Source organism: Bombus pyrosoma, linkage group LG13 (genome assembly GCF_014825855.1).
Source record: "Bombus pyrosoma isolate SC7728 linkage group LG13, ASM1482585v1, whole genome shotgun sequence".
Classification (NCBI taxonomy): Eukaryota; Metazoa; Arthropoda; class Insecta; order Hymenoptera; family Apidae; genus Bombus; species Bombus pyrosoma.
The window spans coordinates 2,437,368-2,455,619 of NC_057782.1; the positions used below are offsets into that span (position 1 = coordinate 2,437,368).

An 18,252-nucleotide genomic window follows, 5' to 3' on the forward strand; every position below is an offset into this window, starting at 1 on the left:
AACTAGAACAAAAGAAGAAAGTAAGGCGACCGCATTTCCGCCGAGAACATCGATCCCGGTGATCACGTTTATACATTTCTACTTTTATTTGAATACTTCTATTCTAATTCGTATACTCAGCGAGATATTAAATAGCGGAGTAGAGTCCGCCAAACACACATATACAGCGCTCTCTTAAAGAACGTACGGGTAGGACACCGACTGACCGCGTAGAATGTAATCCATGTAGTTACGTAGCTCCCGCCCCGTCTTCCCTTTCCACATAAGCTGAAGTACATAATCATATACACACATTTATATCTTTCCGATGCATGTGCATAATATACACTATTTTAAATTTACACTATCACAATCACTCGTTATATTCTTCAGTATAGAACGATTTGATGTAATCTGTCATTCTGCAATCGTTGCTGTATGCATCGAGCAGCAACATTGAATTCAGACAGTTGACAAACTTCTTTTTTTCTTTTTTTTTTTTGCACGTGGAGAAATCCTCATGGACGCTCCGCTGCCGCTAACAGTAGCAGTAGAGTAGTGTCGGACTCCTACCGATTAAAACTCCACGATTTTCTTCAGGTACTCCCCGAACACGCCGTGTCCCGTGAGTATCTGGGTCATTCTGAAGGTGAGTGGGAGGCCGCGGCGGCTTCTCCATGTCCCCCAATTTGGGAGAACGGCCGCCGCGCCTCGGTGTTCGCCTGCTTCGTTGATCAGCTGGGATCGCCACTGGTCCCATGCGTCCCCCTCGGCGGTTCCTAGGTCGTCTGGGGCCGCCTGCTCGGCCGAGTCCCCTCCCGGGTCCCACGATCTTCTTTGCTCGTACCTCTTCTTGAGTACCAACGCCCGGAGCTCCCACGGCGGAGACGCGGCCAGAACGGTCGCCGACGCGTGAAACAGTTGACAAACTGTTTACAGTAGATAAGGATTTATTTTTCCGCATACATATAGTGAAACTGTACTTTGTAGAGACACACTGGTTGTTCGATTTCTCTCCAAGTTTCAGAACAGTTCGTTATGTGTTCGAATTCGGTGTCACTGCTTCATGTATGCAAGAACAATTTCTGAGGTATTATATAGTTCACATGAACGAATTCGCATTTATTAATTGTTAAGATATTAACAATGTACTGGATCTCACAGCTACCATCAATATTGCGACCAACGTGGAATCAGAATCGATCGATCATTCGAAACCATTTTCATCTTCACATTCCCTTGTCTCGGATGCAAAAATCTTTAGAATACATTTCAAAAATAACAAATTTTTCCATTGTAACTAAATAGGTCGTTTGTGCCATGATTGTTCTCACTTCGTAGACAAAGTGGATCTTATCGTCAAGATAATTTCAGCTCGAAACGATCTGCACAAACGTGCGCAATGTGGAGTGAATCTTTGATTGCCAGCGCCGAATGTAACAAAGATGCTTCCACACCAACATAAAACGATTCGGTTGTGTGTCAGTGATTGACCTATTTGTATACGTGTCATCTAATCCAATACAATCAATTCATAATTGTCATCAATGTTTTCGAGAAAGGGTTGCTAATTTCCTTATTGACACTGTAAATACCAACATTGTCTGAAATCTCACAAGCATTGACTTAGGAATCATACTTATTTATGATGAAACTTCATTAAAGTCCATCATATCAGTGCAAAGTTTCAAATTGTTAATAATGATCTTTCCATTGCCGAGACCATCTTAGGAACGTCGTTTTTAGAAAACTAAAACACGATATTGAAATATAGAAACGATGAGGCAAAAAATCTTCAGATTGGTGATAAAGGAATTTGTAGCGGCACTCGAAACCAACTAGTACCGGACAACGGCAGCGCAGTGGTTAGCGCCTGCCGGAAGGCTATGGATTTAGTACAGTAAGTTCTACCGCGTCCTCCAGACAAATTTGGGCCGATCGAGGCGGGCGCAAGACCTGCTCTTCCAGACCATCCAGGAGAGCAGGGTCGCTTTGGCGGTGGTGGCCGAGCTCTACCGAGTGATCGATTCCCCTATCTGGGTCTCGGACCTGGGATGCTTGGTCGCCATGACTTGAACGACAACGCCAGGCATGTCTGCCTCCGGTACCCTTCTTGATCGTGGCAACGGATTCGTCGCGATCGAATGGGCCGGCATAGTGATGGTGGGCGTTTACGTTTCCCCCAATAGCGGCCGGGCCGCTCTCGACAGCTTTTTGGACGGGGTCCGCGACTGCATGGCTTGATATCTTCCCCGGCAAGTCCTCGTTCTGGGGTATTTTAATGCCCATGCCATGCAGTGGGGAAACCCGAGGACGGACTCCCGCGGCCGAACGCTGTTAGATTGGGCTGCTGGCCTCGGGCTCCTGCTCGTCAACAGGGGCTCGGCGAGCACCTGTGTAGTGTGGAGGGGATGCTCCGTAATTGATCTTACGTGGGCCACCCCTAGTGCATTCCGACGGGTCTCGGATTGGAGAGTGGACGAGGAAACTGAGACTCTGTCGGACCACCTTTACATATTTATGGAGGTGACTTCCGAGGTCTTGCCCGCTACGTGGGCCTGTAGCACCCCAGGAGCGAGGCGCTCCCGCCCACCGCCACCAAGATGGCGTCTGAAGGAGCGAGATAATGACATGCTTCACGCGGCAGTCATCCTGGCCCTTTGGAGCTAGGAGGCTCCCAAGGCGCGGCGAAGTGTAGATGAGAAGGCGGAGGCCCTCCGGTAGGACATGAGTGCGGCGTCTGACGCCTTGATGCCGCGCTCTGTACCCGGTGGCAGACGCAGCTCGGCTGCTGCGTTTGTGCCCGCAGAGCGTTTCAGAGACCACGCCACAGACGGATTCGCGACGAAGACGAGATCTCCAGTCGTTACGAACCGTACAGAGACACTCGACGTGCCTTACAGCGGGAGATCAAGGTTGCGAGAGCCCGTTCCTGGATTGACCTTGTTGAGGCGATCGATTCCGATCCGTGGGGGCGGCCTTACCGTATCGTTACAAAAAAGTTACACCCCTGGGCCCCCCATTGACCGCCAACATGGACCCGGAGTTGCTTGTCGATGTCATCGGGACATTGTTCCCACGGCAGAATGACGTCGCGAGAAAGTCACGGTCACCCTCCACTCGGCCGTTGGAGTGGCAGGAAGAATTGGCCGTGACCGAAGAAGAGCTCTCGGTGGCGACGAAGAGGATGGCCTCTCGCGATGTGGCACCGGATCCGGACGGGATCCCAGGTCTGGTTTGGGCGGAGTTCATGAACATCTTGGCTCCCCGTCTGCAGCATCTATATAGCAGATGTCTGAGGGAGGGTGTTCACCGCCGGATATGACGGACAGCTAGGCTGGTCCTGCTGCGGAAGGAGGGTCGTCCGTCCGACTCACCATCCGCGTATCGGCCGGTGTATCTTCCGGACGAGGTTGGCAAGCTTTTTGAGAGAATAGTTGTCACCCGTCTGGAAACCCATATGGCGGGGAAGGTGCCCGGTTAGCACGACAGCCAGTATGGCTTTCGCCAGGGCCGTTCGACCGTGGGCGCGGTGAGTCGAATGAGGGCCATGGCGGAGGCCATAACTTCTCGGGCTGGTGTGCCGTTGGCTGTGTCCTTGGACATCACCAACGCGTTCAACTCCATGCCATGGAAGGAGATAATGCAGGCCCTAGAACACTTCGAAGTGCCTCCCTATCTTGTCCCGGTCATCCGGGCAAATCTGGATGACAGATGGGTCGAGTACACCGGCGGATATGGCGAAGAGCGAAGGCTCGTCGAGCGAGGTGTTCCATAGAGTTCCGTTTTGGGCCCTATCCTTTGGATCATTGCTTACGACTCGTTCCTTCGCTGTCCCCTGCCCCCGGGCACATTCATGGTGTGTTACGCTGATGACACCTTGGTCCTGGCTGGGGGGCGTTAGTGGTACGAGACGCTGCGCCTTTCCAAGGTCACGGTGGCGTGTGCCATTCAGTCCTTCCGGAGGCTGGGCATGAGCGTGCCCCCGCCAAGTCGGAAGCTATTTAGATTTACGACCCCCGGCGGAGAGGAGCGCCTCCGCCCGGCCTTTGTATGGACATTGGTAGAGAGGATGTCCGGATGGGGCTCCAAATGAGATAGTTGGGCCTCACCATCGATAGTCTGTGGACGTTCGGGCCGCACTTTGAGCGCCTGGTCCCTAAAGTAACGGTCACAGCCAACGTCTTGTGCGGCCTACTGCCGAATATTGGCGGGGCCGGAGTTGAAGGTCGGCTGTACGAGGGGGTGGTTCTATCCCGTGTTTTTTACGGGGCCCCGGTGTGGGCGGAAGATCTCATGGCGAACCGTCGCAGTCTACTCCTGTTGAGTAGATCACATAAGCGAATTGATCACTGATCCAGGCGTTTACATAGGGCAAGCGACAGTTACGCTTTTGCGATTAACATCATCTCTACCTATGTCACTGCAACAGTACCACCCATTGAATTAGAGGAATGTGAAAATATCCTGTTCGACGCTCAGCGCGGTGTGAGAATCCTAATCTAGTTAATGCTCTAACAGATGCTGCTAGGTAACTAATGGTAGTTGGTACTACTTGGTGGGGCAGACAGCTACGCTCATTGAGCTGTGATTGGATGGAAACGTGTCGCGAGTTCAAATCTCATCGTCCCTGGATGCCTGAACAGGTGGAAACCACCAAGTTTCCAGAAAATGCCACACAGTCAGCAAGGTGGGTGGGGCGGAGGGGGGGGCCTACCTTGCGCGGTTGTGGGTAGTTTGTGTGGAGCACTTGTGTATTTAGACAAAACCAGGTCGACAGATGGACTCCGTGTGCTATTAACTGTCCCGTCCATGGAGATTTTAGCCGGCAAATATGTCGAAGTACACCTTAAATCGGCCATTTGGCCAGCCTTTGGCCTTCAACCACTACCTCCACGAGTCCAACTCAAATTGGCCGAGCTGAGGGGTTGCAACTCCCTCCAGGTTTCACTCAACCCTCGTGGTCCCAACTTTAATCGTTAGTGGGACTATCGGCGTGGATATACAGCCACGTCACTACCGGTCAAAGATCTTGCTAGCCGAACTCGACAGTTTCAGGTGGGACTCACGTAAGCGAGGACCCAAGACAACGAGCATCAGTCAACGCCGATGGTCCGGTCACGGGACTTATCCCGACGGCCTCGCCCTTGGCTTCGGGATCGTGGATGCGCTACTACCCAAGACCGCGTAGAGAGAGTGTAGCATACTCCCGGCGACCTGCGGTGTACATAGCGGACTCACGTAAGCGGGACGCTTGTCTCAACGGCCCCCCCTGGCTTCGGAAAAAATATCTTTTCTTCTATAAAGAATTAACATGCTTAGGGCATCACATCTCGACAAATGAAGTTAAGCTCAACTCGATAACGATTGAGGTAATTAACATTGTGGCGGCACTCGACAATACAAAATACTGCCACTCGACAACACAAAATACCGCCACTCGACGCTAACAACCACCGGACGGCGACAGCGCAGTGGTTAGCGCCTTAGGTTACGAACGTTCGGAACCCGGGATCGAATCCCGGTGACCGAAGTCCGATTTTTCTTCCACGATTCCTTAAATAGGAAGAAAATACAGCAGTACCCCAGCAGCGACATCTACAGCCAGTAGCTATTATATTATCACGGACACTCAGTCCACCTCAACACTTTGACTGCTACGCCGAAATCATATATTTCACTGAGGAATACCACAGTGTTTTAACTCAGTGCACCGTTAGATGCACCAATGCCCGCCGTAGCGTCACAGAAGAAATCGCAGACAGTCATATATGACCAACGTAGCAGTCAAAGTGTTAAACAATTTCCAGTACTTAAAACGCAAAAGAATGTTAAGCTATTCCCTGACTTAGGAAGGTATTCTAGATGCTTCGAAGATTGCTAAGGTTTGCCAAGCCACTCTCACTCATCTTCTGAAGAAGAACGTACCTTTTAACTTGGATGAAAAGGCTCAAATTGTTTTTGAAGCATTGCGAGATATTATATCTTCCGAATCCCTGCCTCAGTTCTCAAATTTGTTGCAGCCTTTCTTAGCCTCAAAGCCGTTCTGAGCCATGGTCTCATTAGTAGAGACATATCCGCAGCATATGCATGTAGTGGATTGTGTGAAGATCGATAATATAGAATAACGAGAAATTGCTGCTGCAACCCGTCAAATATATTTAGAATAAATTAAATAAATATGAATAAATATAAATACCGTCGAGAGACGCTCGTACAAATATATTCGCAAAGATAGAGTATGATCGCTCGCGGATAACTCGATAACTCGTATAGTCCGTTAATCGCAGATAATAACTCAGACAAATAACACACGAGTTAACTCGAACTATAATTCGGATAATAACTGACTCGCTCGTGATCGCGTCCGTTTATTTATACTGGTCGGGGGGAGGAGTCAGAAAATTTGAATTCGTCTTAGATCGACGGTTGCCCATAACGGTGACTTTGTTTTGTCCGGAGTTTGTCTATCGTTATGTTTCGTGAGTCAAGGCGGTGTCCGTGTTTCGAGGCACAACAACATGAGTCGCTCTCGATCCGCATCGTCTTATGACTCATGTGCCGCTACATGCATTTCGAACCCTTAGTCAGCCTAAAACCTATTATTTCACGATAAAAAAGTAAAGCATCTCCGTATGGTCAACGAGATTCACTATAGTCACTGACCATCAGCCCCATGTTTGGATACATTATGTCAACGATCCAAATGTCGAGAATTATGAGGTAGCGCACAAGATTGAATGAATGCGGCTGCTATAGATATTGTTTACAAACCCGGAAAAATCAATCCCAATGCCAACCCTTTATCTAGAGTAAAACTCAATAATACCAAATTTAAATGTAAATATCACTCCTAAATTCTTGTCATCCTTGTCCTCGTCCTCTAATCTTCGAAGCATCCTTAAAAAACGATCGTTGATGGCAACGATTTATCGATTGTGGATTCTGGAGGAAGCGAGAACACTTTTTTGGATCGTGAGCTGACATCCGTTTTTACAATATATGGACAAATTAAAGTATGCAACGTGGAAATAGAGCTCGATTCGATTAGCATTTCCGATACCCACAAGTATTTCACTGCCGACGAAAAAGAGTCAAATAGCAGTGTCACCTGGATCGTGTACACATTGTGGGTCTACCTCGACTCAGCAATCTGTTGGCTAACTTTGGCGATTTCCCTGGAGTCCTCACTGTGACAGGTCAATTGGATAATGAGATTTCCGTATTGCGGTCTCGACCGACAATCTGGGACCTGCAACTGATTTTGAGGTCCAGATTGCAATACCGCGTTTCACAGTTGATGTTGCGATTGAGACCAACGGAAGTCTTGGTTTCTCACGGAGAGAGATGTGTGTGAGGCTGTTATACCTGAATTTTTTCTAATCAGTGCGCGCAGACCTCAGTTCAACCTCCAATGAAATTTATTGACAGACGCGAAGAAATTAATAAGTCCTAACCACAGGTGCTACGGATACTAATCCTCTAAATCCAATCATTCGTTCAGCAACACCTACGTTTTTATATTCGACAAAATTACCTTCACACGCGTCAGGGTAACGTAGTACATTTTTTATCCTTAATATTGAAATAGCTTCTTCTGTATGCAGTGAACTGTTGAAACGCGACAAAATTTCTGTATTTGATGCAATGGAATAATTTTAGTCATACTTTGGTTTGCCCAAGCATAAAATTTTCTGTATATTAATTATTCGTCAAATCCATCTGCTAGATCAGTTCTTTAAAATATAAATTTTTGTCTGACCATTTTGAAACAATTAGTGGATTTCATTGCTATTAAAACCATAAACATCTCTTGGAATAATAACAATTTAGAAACCGTCGGTTAGCCCTCTCTCCAATCCCTTCTTCAGAAAAATTGTGATCCACCAGAATATATCATTACTATATGCATGAGTGAAATTATAACTCCATCTATATCCAGAAGATCAAAAATTCTAAAAGAATATCTTGAATCGGTAGTAGGCGGCCATCAAACAGTGACAAAACTTTATATACAAATTAGGGCAGATTTTTGTTGACCAAGAATAAGCGAATATTTTAAATTTTATCCGGACATATCCCAGTTGTCAAAGAAATAAGATTGCCTCTGCCGAGACCAAACAATCTATGAGAATTACGGACACTCACAAAACAACTTTCAAATAGATATTGTAGATTCCTTGCCTATCTCAAAACGTAGAAATAAATATTTGTTAATCGTTCAGGACCATTTGGACCATTTTAAAATATTTACATGGGATTCTATTAGCCTCGGTAGACTCGGTTCCTATTGCAACCGCGTTTCATAACTAGGTTTGGTTGGCCCGTGCAATTCATACGGATTAAAACATTCAAAACTCAAAGCATAACGTCTGCTGCCTTTCATCTGTAACTTGCAAATTGAGTTTTTATAAATTATTCAAGACATTATTGCACTGCGACAGACTAGGATAAGATTAGAAATTCTCTCGTACAACACATCCGTACATAAAGCCACAGGTTTCAGTCCACATGAATGAGTATTCGGTGTAAAGGACAACATTTCTTCAGAATTTTCTAAGAAGAAGGTGCTATGCATTTTCATTGATTACGTACACGAGTTGTTCAACAGTATTGTTTGCATACAAACTTTTACAGCGCGGAATGTATAGAGTGTTCGGCTACAGGTGTCAGAAAATTTAAGGGGCGATTCTTGAAGCCAAAATAAGACGAAAATCAGGAATAAAAATAACTGCGTTTTTGGGTTTGTTTTTTAAATATTGGCAATTAAAAATTAGCCTGTGCATGAGCAAACCTTCTTACACGAACGAAAATAAGTTAGCCTAAGCAGCAGGATGCACAGGGATCCTCAAATCGAACGGTACATGGGCAGCAGCTTATTTCGTACAAGTTATAGAGAAGAAGAATATGACATTTGAAGACACAAACGATTCTTCGCGAGGTTTTAAAAGAAAAATTGTAGATTAAACATTTTATCTGTCCAGTCATTAAAATCCATAACAGCATGTCGAAGACAGCTTCATGGGATTTTCGAGTAGAGAGAATTAATGTTTCTTCTAATCATTTGCCTCCGTAAATAATAAATAAGTGATACAACGTATAAACAGTGGTTATACAAATTTCACACACGTACCGCGATAGTTCCGTTCGCGGGTTTTTCACAGGAAAATCACACACACATTAAATATTCTTCAGATGCTACTGAATATAGTCGAACGCTATCTTTCATGAATCACACATATTTTCCACACAAATTACTGATCACTGCATATCACAATATTCACATGCATATACACGATGAAATAAAAAATGAAGAAACCGGAAGAAACTGCAAAAAAATTGTCTAATCTCATACATCTGCATATAAAGTCAAGAAGAAAAGCAAATTACAAAGCATTTTGTCCGAAAACGATTGTTTATATTTGTGGAAGGAATCTTAAACGTTCAAATTCGACTTTTAGTATCTTATAAAATTCTTAAAGTATTCGATGACTGAAAATAGTAACATTAACACACGTTAGACTTAATCGATAAAAATTTCCGGGCTAACCGTAAATATTAACTTAATTATTAACTTAATTCTGCATATAATATGAGTCAAACTTGTAAAAGTTGTTTCCATAGGAAAACACCTTTCTTAATTAAGGGCAAAGATGTTACGTATTCACAATTTCAAATCATTTGGGGCAAACGCTGCATAGCGTTAATTATAAGAATAAATATAGTTACCATCTAGTCATGAACATTGCCACGGCAAACATTAATTGTACAACCGCGTAACCGAGGCTATGAAGAAAGAAACTGATGACGAATTTACTTATTAGCGATGGTCAAAATCACTCGAGAATTTGATATTTATTTCTGTTGCTACGTGAGAAGACATTAGTGAGATATGAAATGCTCGTTTTGCTCCGCGATAACCTTCAATGAGATTAATTTGTATTTGTCACTAGTAATTTGTGATTTTTGGTTGGGTATGACAAAAATTATAATTTATTATTTTGTAATCGGAAGAGATACACGATGAGACTGATAGATTAATACAAGCATTCAAAGAGTCCTGACATATTGTTTGTCAACATACATGGCCGCAACAATGTAAATGTAAAGTAAACTAAATTTCATAAAAATGTAAATCATTGAAATATTAATCTTTATGTAAAGACTAAAAAGCTTTTAATAAAATAATACACACACACAGTTATTGCAAACTAAATATTTATTCCCATCCCACATCATCCATAAAACTGTACTTTTATATTTGTGATACTATCTCAAAAAATTATATTGATATTGATCCAAAAATGTATATGTATTTCACGGTTTTTGATAAACTTTAAATGAGCTTTAATTCTTGCATTCCATTTACCAAAAGTTTGTTAATTGTGTATCCATGCAGAATATGTAATATAAAACATTTTATGCAATATATGTTTTTATTTACAATAAATAAATTACATTTTTTTTATCAGTAGGTCAACAGAGTCACAGAATCAGGAAGAAAACTGACGGCGACACTAGCAAAATGTTGGCATTCTTACATTTCATAAAAGCTGATGTTATATGTTTGTACATATGTGTATATCTTATGAAGTTTTAATGCGGTCCCATTGCATTATGATATTCATCAACAGAAGCTTGATCGACTTTGATTAAAATTTATTTTCACTAATAAATTTTTTACACTTTAAATATATTATAATTATAGGAACTAATTACAAGAGTGTAAGATGAATGTTTTCACATGAGTACAATTTAGCTAGATTATGTACTGGAAAAAAATGTTTATAAAATATTAGTTTGCCAACTGTTTGCAAGTGTTTGCAACTGTCAACACCCATTATAAAATTTTAATCATTTGTAGAAAGACATAGATTGTGTCAGAAATTCTTTAAATAAAGTGATAGATAATAAATTTTGGAAGAATTTCCTTGTAAAACACAATTTGGTCAAAAATAATCCACAAATTGTAGGTTTGATCCTGCTTGTTCTTAATTTTTCAATATCATCATTTTTTAATACTGAGTTTGGAAGGAGCCAAGCCAACTTCTTACAGGAGTTATACATATAGTAACAGTATACAGATCAAAGTATGTTATCACTTATAACACTTCTTTCTAGGGTTTTACTAAACTAAAAAGTGTTATTAAGCAGAATATTACGCAGAATCAATTTATTCTTTAGTATATAGATTAGTAAATTTTACAAGTATTATTTTTAAAGAAAGGGAAACTACAATTATTATGAAAGTTTTAGCATTTATAGTAAGCTTCTTATGTAACAGTAATGTTACTTGCTTGTTAATGGTACAAAAATTGGAAGATTTTTAGAACTTTTTCATTATTAGAAGATATTAAGACCTTCCTCTAAAACGTTTTCTTGAAATTTCAGTCCCTTCGGTATTTATGATAAATAATTGCATTAATATAAAGCAATATATTACTCTGATCCTTTCACTTGGAATATATATTATTTTTCGGGAAACATAGTTTTAAGGCAATAATATGATAGCTTGTGTGCATGTTGAAACAAATCAGTTAATTTCTGTTGTAATATTCTGATATAATAACTTTAACGATATACTAGTTATTATAAGTGATAAATGCCTTGTGCATGTTAAAGAATATTGCATGTACTAAGTACTTTAAAATTCTTTGTTTGTTGTATGCTATACTTCATATCCTACATTGTTTTAAAGTAACATTTACATCAATTTTTTCACGTAATAAGTATTTAATTAAGCACGTTAGCAAACATGAATTTCTCACATATAAAATTCATAAAAATTTTTTGTTTGCATATTAACAAAAAATAGATTTACATAAATATATATATAAATTATCTAAAAATATTTTCAAATAACACTAGAAAAAATATGTTGTTTAACATATTTATAATGTTCTTTCCGAATAGAATATTTATCTTACATCAAATTTTTTCGTTTAGTGCAGCATATAAATGATAAAAAGTATAGATATTTATGATTCCCTAGGTCTAAATTAATGGATTTGATATGTAAAGGATTTTTTGTTGTTTAAAATACTCCATATTTTTACAAAAAACAATTATTTCGAAAATATATTGACAATAATATTTTGAAAGAACTATCTTAGCAATCACATGTGAGATAGTTTAGAGATAAATATTACATTGTATGAAATTTGGCTTCAGCTGCATTCCAAAATATGTTTTCTCCATGAAATCTTCCTTCTAATATTTTTTTATCAAATATTATTTTCAATGCAAAAGTTATTTTTTGTTTATCATATTATTTCTTCCAAAATATAAACATCGTTGGCTTGGCATTGTGGACATACATACATGCACGCTTTAGAAATTCATACATGATTTAGTCGGTTTTCATTAGAATGGATATACACCAAATGCTATATTGATCTATGCTACATTGATATTGTTTGGCGACATTTCAAATGGACCTCAATGTACATGATTGTGCGGTCATTCGTCTCCTATTGTCTCAAGCACACATAGGTACAAATTGTGATAATCGATATCTGATTATGCAGTAGGAAAGACAAGTCGTGCTTGAGTGACATGTTAATAAAAACTGGGCTCTGCATATTATGTTAATAGTTATAAGATAGAATAGCTATCGCTCGTGGAAGGTATGTTACTTTTTAAATATCTTAAGCAAAATCAGAAAATCGGTTACCCAGAGTTCAATAATGATGATCTAGCCTGCAACATTTCATTAAATTGAATCAAACTTATTAAAATATGCATATTAATTTTACTAGCTATTAAACAGAGTTAGAAATTACACAAATCATTATCATATCAATAATTGTTACAATTTCAACATTCATGTATGTAGTCTTTATATTTAAATTTATTGAATTGACAATTCAAATATCTTTACTTAAATGTATGTTTGTGTATAATTTCCTTTAAAGTTCAAATTACTCTTTCATTTTTTATTTTAAGTGTTTTATTGTACTATTCAATTTATTATTTTAAACTTTAGTTCTTACGATGTTATCATAAGCTGAAAAAATTTAATTTTTGTTTATACTGGTACATGTATATTATTCACTTAGCATTATATGAATATTTAACAAGAATTTGAATAGAAATGTATGTCTGCAACTATGAAAATTTAATAAAATCAATAAATATATTTTTGTTACAAATAATTAATGGTAATAAAAAATGATTTCAAATAAAAGCTTGGGACATAACTATGATGATAAATATGTATTTATGAGAAAAGTTAAAATGCTTTACCTAACTCTGTTTTAGTGCAGAATATTTATAAATTTCAGAAATAATAGAAGGATAAAAGATATCTATAAATGAAGATCGTTAAAATTATAATTTGCGGGTAATCCGAATAACCGATTCTGTTCCCAATTATAAATTTCTTACAATTACATACAGTGAAGACTATAATAGGATTTCATTATATTATACATAAATATATACAAACACATCTTCTCTTATATCAACAATAATTCTCATAATTGATCATACTAATATCATATAAATATATGTATATATATATATATATATATATGATTCATCTATCAATAATTAGATATAATATTAATTTTTAATATTAGAATACTCTTCAATGTTGAACGCAACAGTTGCACTTTACATACAGAATCACATACCAGTCCATTGCACCTCATGCTGACACAATACTACTGTATATAAATATTATATCTTTTACTAGATAAGAACTATACTTTTACAGGTTTACTCACCATCACTAGTCGAAGGAAACTTTATAGAGATTTAAATAAGAATTTCTAACTTATGTTTTGGTTTTAAGATATAATAATTAAGAAGGATAACTTTTCAGTAATAAATTACTACTATTTTTACGAATGATGTAATTTATAATTTTCTACTTTAAAATAAATAGGAGTTTTTCAGTCTGGGCTCTTATTATTAGTGGTGTTATGTGATCCATACAAGTATACAAAATGAGCACTATATATGACGATATTCTATTTATTTGAGTTTCTTATTATAGTTAACATTTACTTTCAAACACTTATTAAACACATAATAAAGAGTGAAATATATATTATATTGTAAATTATGTCACATTAAGAATTCTGTAAAAAATATACGAGGAAAAAAATTATAAATTGATGTTTGTCTCAGAGGTTGTAGTGTACAATCAGAATTGTATCATATTATTGTTTAGAAATATGTCATGTTTTTAGGATACGTTAGGATTAAAAAGCAAAATGAAAGCAGGAGTTTTGTACACATAAAATAAATCAGAAATATTTCGTACGTACATAGGTAATCTTAGAACATAAACTGAAAGAATAAATATAATATGTAAGTAAAAATGAATAAATTTTTGTTTCTATATAGATGCATGTCATTTGTTTTATACGTATCTAACACAGTTATATAGAAATATGCTAAAATAATATACTAAATTATTCAATTGATAAGTGAATATAAAGCTCAAAGAAAGAAGACAAATAGACAAACAAGGCTTCATAAAATAATGAATTTATATCAATGTTTGAATCAATAAAAGGAAACAGTGTTAAGAGATCTCATACTATGAGATACACATTTAGCAAATTTCAAAATTGTTAATGTTAAGGTTTAAATAATTCGGCTGAACTATTTTTCATTATATAAACTTTGTAACAAATAATGAAAATACCTTCTCCCCGTATTTAAGATTATTTCAGAAGAAAAGTTTATAGTGGTTAAAATATGTACGTAAAAAATTTAAATAAACGTTTTGGATAAGAAATGTTTAATCAAAATTACGTTTTAAAGTTAATTCTTCTTTCATCTGCATTCGATTCTGCATATTCTGATTCGATTTTAGATGTAATCATAATATATAATATTCATGTTGTTATATAAATATTGTAAGTAATACCAAATATGTTCTTCAGTTTTTTTTAAAATATGAGTGACAATGAAAAAGCTGTTATGTGAACCATTATAAGAATATAAACAACGCTCACTAAACATAGGTTTGCATTTCTTATTATCAATGAGTTAGAATATCCGCTTTACACTGTGATTGTATCTTCATGTATGTACCAAAATTTTAAAACAGAATTTTAATGGTTTATCTGTTATGCCATCTGAGAAAAGATTTTTCTAATCATAGAATTAAACGATATATTGAAATTATAACATTATAAGTTTCTATATAAATATTTGGCACATTATTATTTTACTTGTACTCGTCACCCATTCGGAATTTTTTATCTGCTTTATAATAAGTGCACTTATTTCAATATAAATTTAAATTATATATATACAATACTTTATCTAAATTTAATTTTCTGACATGAAATATTACATGTAGAAGTTTGTAACTATCAATATGCCAGTATATATCAATAAAAAATATAGTAATATCATAGTATGATAGTAATGCAGGCCAAATTTTTTTATAATGTTTAGTTACATAATTTTTATTTCTGAAAGAGAAAAGGAATCAAATCAATTTAATGTTTCTTTCATTTCTAGGAATGGCATTTAGATAAACCATTATACCTTCAATAACTTTTCAGTACATTTTGTATGACACATTTGGTTATAAATCTGTACAATATATTTACTGTTATATTATGTACACGTATAACTATGTTAAATACAGATGACTTGGTTATTTCTGTACGCTTAAAAAATTATTTTTAAAAGACTGAAGCAAAATAAAATGAATAATGCTACCTGTTTAAAATGGAAATACTACATTTTAATTTAAATCTATAAAGAAAAATTGTATAGTTTTACACACGTAGGAAGTAGTATCGATAAAAATGTTTAAAACATAAAAAGATCACTCTTTTGATGATGTGATTGGCTGCACAGCAAATTTTGTTTATTAGAAAATAACAAAATTGTATTGTTAAGTATTCAATATTTTTGCTTTCAATTTCCGAAGTCAATTAATTTTTAACGTGCATTTAACTGCTTTATATTGCAAGGTATGCGTCTATTATACAGAGTGAGACAGTAGTATAACTGAAACTGAAAGAATAAGGAATATGTTACGAAAAACAAAAGAGACACAATTGATTTTAGAAATTGCTTGAATACACAAATAATTAATTCTTCTACAGTTTCTGTTTGATATACGTGGGCATGTGAAAAATCACGAGCTTGAATGTCTGGCAATATTGGTAGAAAAGCAAAAAAAGAAGAACCCGGATTCGTACAAAAATTCGTTATATTACCAAACTACATCATCGTGTATCTTCAGTGATCGGAAATCTTTGATTGAAATCTAAATAGTCGGGAAAATTATGTCGTATAAAACAATTAGTAACGAAATAGGATAATAACTAACCCCAATCTATGTTCGATGAATTCCCAAAATAAATTTTTCTGAAAACGAAGTCTCGGATTAGAAATTTCATAGCATGTTTTTTATTTATCTTTTCACATATAATTCCCTCTTTTATCTTTGTACTATAGTACTATTCTGTTTGTACTCTGTATACTTCGACGCATTAAATAAATACACATTAAATAAATCAGAGTTTCATTATAATAGTAATTTTTTTTCGATAATTTTTTGTTGTACATTACCATATTGTAGAATTTGTTTTTAATGTAATTAAATCGCTCTTTTGGCATCTTGGAAGAAGATTGCTGCAATGTTTCATCACAATAACAAACGCTATTAACTTGGTTAATGAAAATCTCTCTTGAAAAATTTCCTTCGAAAGGTGATGGTATTTTGTTATTACAGCTATATTTTATCTGTTACGGCAACGAATTCTTTGAAATTTCACCGCAGATTGTCTATAGTTCGCTGCATTATTTTGGCACTACATACGTGTCTTCGATTGTTTGTCTATTGTGATTGTGATCTGTCTTGACTACGAGTTCATCTGTAATTCATATCTGAGTATTCTCTTTCTCTCTACACTTGTGTACGTTCAAGCCCCTATCCCCTTGGGTATTTGTACTAGAATCTGATTTGATATTATGTTCAACAAAGCAATGTAACTCGTTCTTATAATTCGTTCATAGTAAACACTGTGCAAACTTGGCACTTATATGATTGTATATCTTCGTCCGGCTTTGTATCCTCTATGGAAAACGTAGGTTAATTCTGGCTGTCTTCCGCGCTGTCCTCGTGCTTCTGTCGATTAAACTAAGAATTCCCAAGGTGGACACCGGACTTTGGATTTTCGTTTGCAATTGGCACATGATACGATCGATACATATTCGCGGTTGTCACTTTCACGCATGCTGCAGAATAGGCTCACCCTCATCGGACGAAGTCTCACCACCGCTGATCACTTGACTTGGAATTGTTTCAGACTCCCATTGACCTATTTTTGTAGGATCTTTTTCACAAAGTCTTTGAGCCAGCATCTGTTAAAACAGAGTAGTGTCAATTTTAGAGATAACAAACTAGCTGTTGCTCGCGACTTTGTTCATGTACAACGCGGGCAATTGATATTCTTTTTAGTTATTTTTTGATATTATAATGCATTTACATAAACTATATTTTTAGTTTTATTAAAACTAAAAAGGTTAATTGTATTAATTCTAGGAACTTCCAAATCTGGGCAGACCGACATATAATTGCTCGTGAGCGAAAGCTTTCTTGCCCTAAATCTATATCCACATACCTACATTAATATTACAAAAAGTCCAAAAATATTTATTTGGCTTAAGGCAGAGATGTTTTGGGATAATTGTGACTATCTTTTATGTGTTTTATTTACGAGACGAAGTAAGGGCCAATTTTGATTCCGTAACGAAGTCTGTTAGAAAGCAACTCCTATTTTTAAATATTCGCGGCCGCCAGAGAAGTGAGCGCACGGTCGAGCAATCGATATAATTCGATCTCAATGGCAACTTCGGTGCGATGTAAAGCGATTTCATAGCATCGCATCGTCATTCCGTCAACCCACCAAGCAACTGTGCGATTCCAGATTCAATGGCATTTGTCATAGGACGAAATTGAATAACGGTGCGGTGCAAATCAAGCTTAATCCGGCATACTTATTCATTTAGTAATTTACGGACACTAACCTTATGTTACAAAAAAAGAAACGAAAGTACAATAACTGATTAAGAGTTAAAGACTGTAACGCTGATCGTCTGAGTTTATAGAAAGAAACAGAAAAAAGGTCGACTCGATCGGTGGAAATACATATTCATATATTTACATAGTTGCATATTCTGGCGACGGAATCGCCAAATCTAAGATCACTCGTGAAGAAGTGGACGCGGAAGATCAGAGTATTGCATAAGGAACGTGAACAAGCATCGAAATTAATAAGCTGAACTAACGAA

The 18,252-nt window shown here is 37.3% G+C and overlaps 1 protein-coding gene across 1 annotated transcript in view; it reads right to left on the reverse strand.

Moving 5' to 3' along the window:
* Window positions 1–10,396: 10,396 nt before the first annotated feature.
* Window positions 10,397–18,252, reverse strand: part of LOC122574392 — a 70,530-nt gene continuing 62,674 nt past the window's right edge. The window contains exon 8 of the mRNA XM_043741923.1: window positions 10,397–17,322. Coding sequence (XP_043597858.1) covers window positions 17,188–17,322 — 135 coding nt within the window. The 3' untranslated portion in view covers window positions 10,397–17,187. The remainder of the gene's footprint in view (window positions 17,323–18,252) is intronic.